At 43.9% G+C, this 11,300-nt stretch overlaps 1 protein-coding gene across 1 annotated transcript; it reads right to left on the bottom strand.

The window, feature by feature from the left end:
• Positions 1–1,258: 1,258 nt before the first annotated feature.
• On the bottom strand, positions 1,259–6,541 carry LOC127774459 (proline-rich receptor-like protein kinase PERK1). The gene is made up of 8 exons (XM_052300716.1): positions 5,734–6,541; positions 4,480–5,019; positions 3,709–3,795; positions 3,535–3,605; positions 3,104–3,180; positions 2,624–2,771; positions 2,025–2,186; positions 1,259–1,837 (listed from the first exon to the last, which is right to left on the bottom strand). Exons 1-8 carry the CDS (start codon positions 6,353–6,355, stop codon positions 1,517–1,519), a joined length of 2,028 nt encoding a protein of 675 aa, XP_052156676.1. The 5' UTR covers positions 6,356–6,541; the 3' UTR covers positions 1,259–1,516.
• Positions 6,542–11,300: the final 4,759 nt, after the last annotated feature.

Consider the following 11,300-nt stretch of genomic DNA (forward strand, 5'->3'; position numbering starts at 1 on the left):
AATTGAGAAAACAAAAGTTCATCTACCTTACTGTTTGGGGGAACCCACATGGTATCGACGGATTTACTGTTCACCATCACTATTGAAATCTATTAAAGGAATATAGGAACTCACCTAGTCCATTCATCTCAAGCTCTCTCCCCACGACCCCACCTCTCCTCTACAGGTCATATCATGTTCCAAATAATTTTAAGCTCAAAGATCTAATTAATTGAATAGTGATCAAGATCCATCTCCGGTACGTACTCAAGTTTTCTATAGATGACGGCATGATATCATCGATGGCCATCCGCTGAAAATCTTTCAGGCAACTGCCAGAGCCAGTAGATTAGAAGCTTCTAATCTTTGCATCCACAATGATGAAGACAGGTCGCAATGCCCTGTCCTGACCAAACCGTCAAACAACAACAGGTAGAGCCGTAGAGCGTAGTAGCGTACCAGAGAGGACACTAGGACCCTACTTAGATGGGACTAAAACTTTTAAGTCTCTATCACATCGGATGTTTAGTAACTAATTATAAATATTAAACGTAGACTATTAATAAAACTCATCTATAATCTTGGACTAATTCGCGAGACGAATCTATTGAGCCTATTTAATCCATGATTAACCTATGTGATACTACAGTAAATATTCTCTAATTATGGACTAATTAGGCTTAAAAAATTTGTCTCGCAAATTAGCTTTCATTTATATAATTAGTTTTGTAAGTAGTTTATATTTAATACTCTAAATTAATGTCTAAATATAGAGACTAAAATTAAGTCCCTGGATCCAAACACCACCTAAAACTGCAAGTCTGCAATTGCTAGCAGCAGCAGCAGCAGCAAAGCCAGACTGGACCAACAAACACAAACACAATCTTGACATGCTGTGGACGTTGAACGCCACCACCACCCAACCACCACCACCACAATGCCCCGCGTTGCGTTGGCGTCGTTCCAAGCATTGGAATGGAGCCGGATCACGCGTGAGGCGAGACGAGACGAGATTACCAGAAAGCAACGGCGAGGGACAGCCATGCGTCCCGTGAGCTGTCCCAGGTCTCACCACCTCCAATGTTTCCGTGCCACCAAAGAAGACATCACACAACATCTGCCTTGCAAGACAACTCATCCTCACGACACATTTTGACAGGCGTGTTGCTGGAAAGGAACATATATACCCCCATTCACATGCCAGAACATTGTGACCATTATGAGAGTATACACATCGTTGGAGATCTGGTGAACTCTTGTCAGGCAACTCAACCCTGAATAAGTATGGACAGTATATTCAAAAGTTAATTAGCTCAATTCATTTGAATTACATAGGCAAACGGGTGGGTGGTGGAACACATCCATAACATAATACTTATGAAAGAATCAACAATTGTAGCTACCAAAAGCTATACTTCGGTCAAACTTACGGTTCATCGCATCGCACGCAAGTCAGCAACTTTGGTCATACGAACTCAGATGGACTTTACAGATTGAAACAATCAAAATGTTAAAAGAGGAAAAACAAAGATTTCCCTCATGAGGCTCCGCTGTATCCTGAGCTGTAGCCACTGTAGCCGCCTCTCTTGGTTGTCCTGCTCTCGACTTCCTGGGTTTGTTGGCCCTCGCTGCTTGATGCAGAGGGTATCTGGCCATACTCGCTGGTTGGTGCGCTGTATTGACTGCTCGTATCATTATTGTTGGTAAAAGCCATCTTCCTGAACTTCTTCATGTCCTCGTTGTATTGGCCAGAATCATAGTCAGAGCTGCTGTACGATCCAAAATAGCGGCTGTGACCAGGCCGAACACCTTCATTAAGATCCTCCAAAGACACGTCACCTTCCAAAGCCCGGACAACCTGATACCATATCAGATATGAGACATTAGACCACAAACTGAATCCATGCATATGCCAGCCATGTCACCACAGTGCTTCTCACTGTTGAATAAATATTTACTGATGCCAATATTCTGGTTCATGTTAAGCATCTAGTTGCACTCCGTGCTCTTTTATCTGGCAGTAGAAGAGATGTATTGCAAGTTACCTGGCTCATGCGTGGGCGACGACGAGCGGAATGGCGTACACATGCAGCTGCACAAGCAATCATTCTCGCCATCTCATTGGGATTGAAATCCTTCCCAAGCCGAGGATCTACTAACTCCTCGTAGTTACCATTCTCAAGTGCTTGCATCAGTAAAGGCCTTGCCTGCACGTCGTCATATATATTACTCTCAAGATGTTTGTATTTTAACAGTTTCGTGAAGACACAGAATGACGTAATAACAAGTTAAGTCATGGAGATATAGTTAGTGGTGCTGATAACAAGCGGTGATCGCAACTAGTCAAAAGCAACACCAACTTGGACTAGGGTACTATTATTAAAGCATACATGGAAACATCCATACTACACACGAAAATAGAGGTATGTATATGCAGTTATGCTCGCATAGCACGCTATATGCCTATATCCAAAGCTGAAGGGATAAGTCATCATTAGTGACTACACACAATTATTCAGGTGGCACATTGTTCAAAGGCATACATTTAAAATATAAACCATAAAAGTCCAGTTCCATTCTTTTATTAAAAAGATGATTTGTTTAAACAGTTAATAGGCATGTTATAAAGCTATCAAGTACCTACCCAGTCAACCAAGCTGTCATCCATATATGTTTGACTTGTATCAACTGGCCGACGACCAGTTATTAACTCAAGAAGCATAACTCCATAGGAGAAGACATCTGATTTCTCAGTGAGCTTGCCAGAAGACGCGTACTCTGGTGCTAGATATCTGAGACAAGTAAAATGAACAATTGGACATTAGAAAAAACTCCGATTATTTCTATGTAGGAAGTTGAATGCTGAAATAGTTAAACTGCTAGATAGATGTCACCAAATTTTAAAACCAACAGGAACATGCTAGAAAATCGAGGCAAAAAAAATATGTTGAAGTGTTTTATCAGGAAGAATACCAGCCATGTGACCTAGTTTAAACTGGGACAGAAAGGGGGTCCATATCTTTTTTTTTTCAATCATCATAAAGTAACACCAATGTTGCATGTCTACCTAAAAATGTAACTCCAATGTAAATAGAACATTGCTACAACAAGAATATATACATACCCAAAAGTGCCCATTACTCTTGTCGAAACATGAGTGTTATTATCACTGGTGAACTTAGCAAGTCCAAAATCAGCAACCTGTGCATAGGGTACACGTCATAAATATATGATATAAAAAAATCAGAAAAGCAATACAAAGAAAAATGAAGTATTGAAAACTATAAATGCACAGCCTCAGAGAAAAAAAAAAGACAATAAGTGAAGTTTTCTATACAACAGAAATATACAAAAGTACAGTGTCAGCTTTGGAGTTGACAGCAACTCCATTTCGGTAATTCTATGCAGCAAATCCAAATTACTATGGCATGTTTTGAACCGACGAACACAACCAGATAATCACATGGCATGTTCATTGGCAAAAATCTATATCCTCAGCATGAACCATTCTATGTCAACGCTGTGAATGCAGGGGAAAGCAAGAGTATAACAAACCTTAGATTCAAATTTAAAATCAAGAAGAATGTTTGACGCCTTAATATCACGATGGATGATCTTAGGATGGCCTGTCATTTAAAACAAATATTAATACCTGTTTGCCACTATACTTTTTTGCTAATTTGGAAAACAATGGTGAGAATCTTAGTTCAGATAAAGTTATAAACTTACAGTCTTCATGAAGATAAGCTAAACCCTTTGCAGCTCCCAAAGCAATCTTTAGTCTTGTGGGCCACTCCATTGTTGGTCGGCCTTTTCCTACGGATGGTAAATATAGGAATTAATAATGCATAACAAAGCATAAAAAATATTGATACAGGAATTAACTTGTACAATGCATGACCGAACTTTCAACAAATTACCAAAAGAGAGAATTAATTCATGGCCCTATGAGAATTGAGAAGGCAACTTCTTAAGCACTACCATCTCTATGAAGCAAAGCACTTCATCCAAAGGATTCAGTGGCATTGAATATATTTTAAGGAAATGGTGGCCCAAAAATGATGGTGGCTAGAAATAGTTAAGTGGTGATATTTCTGACTGAAAGTAGTTTAGCCTGCTAATTTAATTTTATTACTCACAAAGGTTATTTATCCCTGTTTACTATTCCCATAAATTCAAAGTTCTCCTATGGTAGCTCAGAACTTTATCCGGTAAGAAGGAAATTGAAACCATAAAGTTCGGACAAACAGTTCTGACAGTCCTCTAGAATAAAGCAAAATCCCTTGCTCTCTAAAAGTGTATTTACTATTCACTTAGCTACATTGTACTGGATAGCACGATAGCTGATAGCTAACTAGTCTCAGTACATCCTCCATTACTATATGTGTTAGTCGATCATCTATGTTTTTGTCGTGAGATCTTTCAGACAAAAGTAACTGAGCAAAATAATAAAATATAAGTAATCACAGATAAAGAAGCAAACATATGAACAAAGCATACCGTGCAAGTGGAATTCCAATGTGTTGTTGGGGACAAACTCATAGACAAGCAGTCTCTTGCCCCCAGAAATGCAATAACCAACCAAGGAGACGAGATGTTTGTGATGTACTCTGCTGATAATCTCAACCTCCGCCTGGAATTCACGCTCTCCCTGGCCACTTCCAACTTTCAATTGTTTCACAGCAATCTCTTTTCCAGTAGGCAGCACTCCTCTATGGACATAGCCAAAACCACCTTGTCCAAGGAGATTAGCATCAGAGAATCCATCCGTTGCCCTCAACAGCTCTTCATAAGTAAATGTGCTCTTTGAGAAACCAAGGGCAGCACCAGGGGATGGTGGTGGTAGGATCTCTCCACCTGAGTAAGAGCCAGACCCACCGCTGCTGTTTATCATAGCAGCTGGAGGGGTCGATGGTGGCTGTGGAGGACGGTTTGCATACGCTGGCGGAGGTGATGGGTGCATCTTCACTACATGCTCAGGCGGAGGTGGTGGGGCATTTTGCTGCCAACTTTGCTGGTATGATCCACCATATGCATCCTCTGCAATAAGATGAAACAGCATTAGAAAAAGTATGTCACCATGTTACTAGTAACGTGTAATGTGTGAACACATCAAAACGTTCAGAGTTCAAACGGCTTTCATGGCACAGCATGTACCAACTACTCTTTTTCTAGGAAAAAAAAGGCAGGCTATTCCAAATATACTACAACATTTTGATATTGACAGCAGGCATGACATCATCTCATCCTACATTCATCCATCATCACCTAGTTCCATTGGATAACCAATCACGAATTAATTTACTGAATGCAACGAAAGACACACGTGAAAAATCCTCAGTCCTGGCAATTAAGAAAGAAATCCTCAGTCCTGGCATGAAGAATAAATCCTCAGTTGTGGCTATTAAGAATAAATCTTCAGTTCTGGCTTTTAATACGAAATCCAGGACCAGCTCTATTGAAGTCGAAATTTTCGTCTGTACATACTAAAACTAATCCTATGTAGCCGCCATGAACCTGTCAAGTTGTCAACTACACAGCACATGCGTATAGCGTCCAAGTCAGTGCCAAACTGCCACGCGAGAAAGAAAGATCCAGCGCCACCAAAAATTGCGGGCAAGGAGGAGAATTGAAGCTGATAGCAACGTGACCAAAAGCTGCTGCTATCGCACGCTAACCGCACACTAGATCTAGATCTGGAGAGCGACAGCTATTGATCGGACCAGCAGAGAGAGATCGATCTCGGTATCTCACCCTTGTACTGCGGCGGCGGCGGCGGGTACACGTAGTGCTGCTGCGGCGGCGGCGGGCGCCTCCGCTTCTTCCGGAGGCAGCAGAGGCAGATGAAGCTGGCGAGCAGCAGCAGCACGAGGCCACCGACGGCGACGCCCACCACCGTCGCCGTGGACACCCCGGAGCCACCTCCCCCCGACGAGCGCGAGGCGGGCGATTTCGGCGAGGGGTGGGTGCTCGGCGTCGACGGCGACCTCCCTCCACCGCCCCCGGACGACGGCGGCGAGTTCCCCCCGCCGCCAGACGACGGCGGGGAGGGCGTATCCGAGGGCGGCGCGGGTGTCGCAGGACCACCCGAGGCCGACGGCGGCGACGCCGAGGGCACCGCGGGCGTGGACGCCGGTGCTGGGGGCGACGCGGAGGGAACCGCCGGCGGCGTGCCGGCCGATGGTGGCGCCTTCGCCGGCGCGGGCGGGGACGGCGCGGACGGGGTGGCAGGCGGCGGCGCGGAGGGCGTCGTCGGCGTCGTGGGCGTCGGCGTCGGCGGCGGCGTCGACGGGGTGGCGGGTGGTGGGGTCGTGTTGTTCGCCGCTGGCGCCGCCGGCGGCGAGGTCGGTGCCGGCGCGGCGGTCGGCGACGACATCGCGCACCCCGCTCCGCGGTGCCCGAGGAGGCGGAGCTAGGGTTTGGGTGCTCCCTCCCTCCCTCCTCGGCTTTGCTTAGCGCGTAAGCTTGAGGGGATCGGAGAAGAGAAGCGAGAGAGAGAGAGTAAATTGGAAGGAGCAGTAGAGTAGAGTGGAGTATTCTTCTTCTTCTAGTTAAAGAGGAGGAGCGGATTCGAGCTTTTAGCTAGGGGAGGCGGAGGTGGGGGGAAGGGTGGGAAAGGGAAAGGCACGCACTGGCGGTGACAGCGGGGACGTGGTGGGGGCCCACCAGGTGGGGTGTTGAGACAGCGTTGTGTCCGGATGACATGGTGGTCCAACGTTGTGTCTGGGACCACGGTGTCAGAGGCTGTGGGGTAGGGTGGGGGAGGTGGATGGGGGGGGGTTGAGTTGCCTCGTTCGTCCACGCTTTTTGACCGCGGGGTGGACGCGATAAAGCGTTTTACTTTTCGCGTAAGCACCACGAGGGGATAGATAGGTTAGGGTTAACTAACGACAGGGAAGCAGACTTACCGTTAAAAGATAAGGGTAATTATATGTTTCAAACAGTTTTGGTAGGTTAAGTATGGTGGCGAGAAATTAGATATTCTTATTAAAAGAGAAGATGATTTGATGTGGTGGGGTTCCACCCGTTGTCGCCGTAGAAAGGGCTTCCTAAGCTTGGCTTCGGCGAGGGCAGCGCAGCATCGGCCGCTACAACAGGGGCGGAAGAGAGCTAGGGATGCTGGGGAAGAGCTCGGCTCTTCTGCCGTCTCCTTCAACAGCAACAAAATTCATGCATACGGTGGGCTTCGATCATACAAGCGGGAGATGGAGATGGTGAATGAGCGGCCAACAATAACTGAAGGGGGTATTTTAGCTAGGCTAAGTGCGAAAAATGATAGAAATCCTATGAAATAGCGATGTGGCAAAGCATCGGTTTAGCATCACTTAAAAGTTGCTTTTTAGAAAATTCAATCCGTGAAATGGCATTTAAGCGGAAATCCTCTTTTAGCCAAATGTCCTATTTCTCGTGGCTGGCCTGGGCGTTCTCAATTCTCATCATCTAATGACCAACAAGTCCCAACGACGCTGTCTTTGTTACTTTGTTTTACCCTAATTTTTTACCGTAACACGGGAGTTAGCTAAAATTTCGGGAGCGCGTCTGCGCGTGCGCGAGTGACGGCGACGCGGTGGGCCGGGCCGGTGAGGATCGTTGGATGCCGGTGAGGTGTGGGCCCCACAGGTCAGTGACCGAGGCTCCGTTGCTTGCGGTGGCGCGGCGGGTTTGCGTCGTTGCCGCGGTGTTCGCAACGTGGTGGGGCCACGGACACAACACACCCTTGCTGACGTGGGCCACCGTCTCCAGCGTTGCATTATGCCCGCGTGATTTGCGGCTTCTTCTCTTCTGGTCCCACTGCCGATGATATGATTCACTTTTGGTAAATTTCGTGAAAAAGGCAGTCCTTCAAAATCGAAATTTCACTTTGTTACTCGAATCTCTTATGATGAGGACCAGAAAGGCAAAGACCTGTATTTGAAACGGTTTTGCACATGAAGCTGTTCAATTCACGCTCTGTTCGGACCACACACGGGAATTTTTCTGTACAACCCAGATGAGAATTTAATCCTGGAATTAATTCTTTTACGTTTGTGTAGCATAATTGGACCCGATCCACACGAGGTATTGCTAGTACGGGCATGGTATTTTTAAATTTCCATACTAGGAATTTGAAGGCGTACGTTTTTGTCGGGCAAACAGCAATAAAACAGCTCATCACAAATCCCAGATTTGAGAGGGTCGCAGCACATCTGCACATGGCACCGTTTGCTTGCAATGCTTTCAGGCTTGCAATTGCAAGCCAAATGGAGGAAAGGCTAGCTCTCCCATTTTTTCTACGCTCTACGGTCCACGCGTTTATGTTTGCATATCTATCGCATCATTAAGGTTACTAGCTAAGCTTTAATATTTTATATTTTAACCCTTTCTAAAAACTTATTTATAAATAAACCATAAATAAACTTTTTTTTTTTTAGAAATGGACCATTTTCTCGGCGTCTGATACTGAGGTCGAACATCTCAGCGCCAACGACGCTAGTGCTAACACCTCACCACCTAGCAACTAAGATGTAGAGCGGTCGGTGCTAAAAAAGACTTACATTGAAGGCCTATTTATTTAAATAAAATTTATTAAACAAAGTTAAATTTTTCTTACAAACAGGCTTTGACACCGTCGTTGACGTCGAAAACGCTATTGCTAGGGTCTAGAAAAAATATGCACATTTTGGCTCATTTTAAAAGGATATTTTATAAATAGGTCTATTGTAGACGCACTTCACGTTAGCGACTTATTAGCTACCATGAGAAGATCGATGAGATTATCGACGACAGTATCTCAGCACCAATAACCATGATGGGACGGCAAGAAAAAGGGTCCATTACTCGGAAGAAGTTTTTTCAAAAATTTATTTATAAAATAAGTATTAAAATGCTAAAATGTAAAAAAAACAATCCACACTAGCAAGCTCTCATCAGGTGAGGACGGTTGTTGTGTACAGAGTCAATTACACGCCGCGTTAATTCCGACATTAATCGCGTCCTAATCAATCGATGAATTCGTCATTGGCGCCGGCGAGAGTAGCTGGGGAAGGAGGAGGATGATTAGGCGGATAGATTAATCACGAGAACGCACTCACGCACATGGTCAGTACGCCAATCATGCTGTCTCCATTGACAAAATCATTTGAGTAACCCCGGCGTCTCCGATGAAATTAATTAACAATCAGTTAATTACTAATCCAGTGAATCTACTAATCATGCTTTGTTTTTTTTCTCCACTCGCAAATGATAATGCTCTCGTAGGTTAAGTACGTACGGTTGGGAGCAGATTATTAATTATTAGCTGAATTGCATGCACATCGATAGTTATCGAGATGTGGTGGTTTTGTCTTCTTGGTTAGTGATAAGTAAACAATCTTAGTTTAATTATTATTACATGGGAGATAAATTATCGTGTATCTTCCATGGAGCTAGATTAGATCAATATTGTGGTGCAACTAGCCAGGCAAATCGGAGGAACAAACTATTGTTTGTCAGCTTGTGAAGCAAAAGAGGTTAAAGAGCCAACGTCCAGCTACTGGCAGACTAGCTACATCAACGAAAAACCATTGCTTAGGCTGTGTTCAGATTCAGGGTGAAAAGTTTTGACGTGTCACATTAGATATACGGACACATATTTAAAGTATTAAATATAGACTAATAACAAAATAAATTACAGATTTCGCCTGTAAACTACGAGACGAATTTATTAAGCCTAATTAATTTGTCATTAGCAAATATTTACTGTAGCACCACATTATCAAATCTGGGAGCAATTAGCAGATTTGTCTTGCAATTTACACACAATCTGTGTAATTAGTTATTTTCTCGTTTATATTTAATACTGCATGCATGTGTCTAAACATTCGATGTGACAGGGTGAAAAATTTTGCCGGAGAATCTAAACATGCCCTTATTTCATTTGCTACTACTCCCTCCGTTTCTAAATATTTGACGCCTGTACTGATGAGGGATGTTGGGTCCCGATCTTCCGATAGGTATTGATAAACAGTCGATTTGGGCGGAGTCGCGACACAACTCGATCTGACTTCTGAACGAACACGCTACTGAGCCCCGCAATCGCAGCACCACGTCTCCTCTGGTTATCAACCATGCTGAAACCCAGTTGACCTCGCCGAGAAGGCTAATCCCTGCATGCGAATTGAAGAACACAAGCAAGAACAAGATAGATTGCAACCAAATTGCATATGAATAATTAAGCACTCGAATTTGGAGTTCCACAAACCGATCTAGCGGCGAAATTGTTCTTGACAGAATAATCTAAACAAAACCCAACTCTAAATGATGACGACTACTGAATTAATATGATTAGGGACGTCCTAGGGTTTCCCTAGGGCGCACACCCCCTTGGGTAAGCCCACGACACAATTATAAGGCCCAAAAACCGAGTCAGATTCGGACTGGATGAGATACGTGGCTTGTTTTGCAGATTCCTGGCAGCTCGATAAGAATTTTGACGTGGGACCAAAACCATATGAAAGTAGACTCCATAAGCTTTCACACAAGTATTCATGAGCCCCGAAATTCCTTCTAGATCAGCGGCTAGGTCCGTTTGAAGTTGATGCTGTCAGGAGGTCCGAATCCGAATCCAAAACATGTAGAACTTTATCTCTTGTCTTCTATGGACCAAAAGTGACGTGATGAGATGGAAGTAGACTTGGACAAGGTCTTGATATGGTCCCCAATCAACTTCTTTGATCATCCATGAATTCGTTACGCTCGGTCTCTTTTTCTTCGCCCAAGCAAGTATCTCTGCAAACAAAAACACATGAAACTCATTGTGTAGCAACGTTTGTTCAAATATATAACATGTAAATCTAATGTAGAACATATGTACCTTTGGTTGATTAATACATAAGGTAGTCATGATTATATCCGAGCTAGTTGTGTCCTCATCATCCTCCCCTTCTTGATTGGAAACCGTCCTTGGTTTCACCTTCTCATAGAGCGTATTGAACTTATCTTTATGTATCACAACATCCGGTAAGGAACATTTCTTGATGGCCATATGGTTGGATCCTGAAATCTTGGTAGTCGAAAAACCACCACACTCCCCTTCTTGCAAACCAACCTGTAACTTATTTAAAGAACTAGAGGAACTAGATAGAGAATTACTTATATGCATGCAGTCCTCTAGACAATACATTTCATCATGAAAAGGAGGTATAGTCAAATTTGAACAAATATATACTCAATGCACATTATATTCTCCTTTACTATCATAATTGCTAATAATATAAAAAATCACATCAGAAGGCATGGCAATTCAAACCTTGCAAATAATTTCTTCTCTAAACAGTTGAGTGGACAAAGATCATCAAATTGAA

This window comes from Oryza glaberrima, chromosome 5 (assembly GCF_000147395.1).
Source record: "Oryza glaberrima chromosome 5, OglaRS2, whole genome shotgun sequence".
Taxonomy (NCBI): Eukaryota; Viridiplantae; Streptophyta; class Magnoliopsida; order Poales; family Poaceae; genus Oryza; species Oryza glaberrima.

Bases quoted from the DNA above. Each gene is read 5' to 3' on its own strand.
- LOC127774459 (XM_052300716.1), bottom strand. From the start codon at position 6,355: ATGTCGTCGCCGACCGCCGCGCCGGCACCGACCTCGCCGCCGGCGGCG. The intron at 3,181-3,534 runs GTTTGTTATACT...CCCTATGCACAG, and splicing joins ATTTTAAATTTGAATCTAAG to GTTGCTGATTTTGGACTTGC. The intron at 1,838-2,024 runs GTAACTTGCAAT...ATATGGTATCAG, and splicing joins GTCGCCCACGCATGAGCCAG to GTTGTCCGGGCTTTGGAAGG.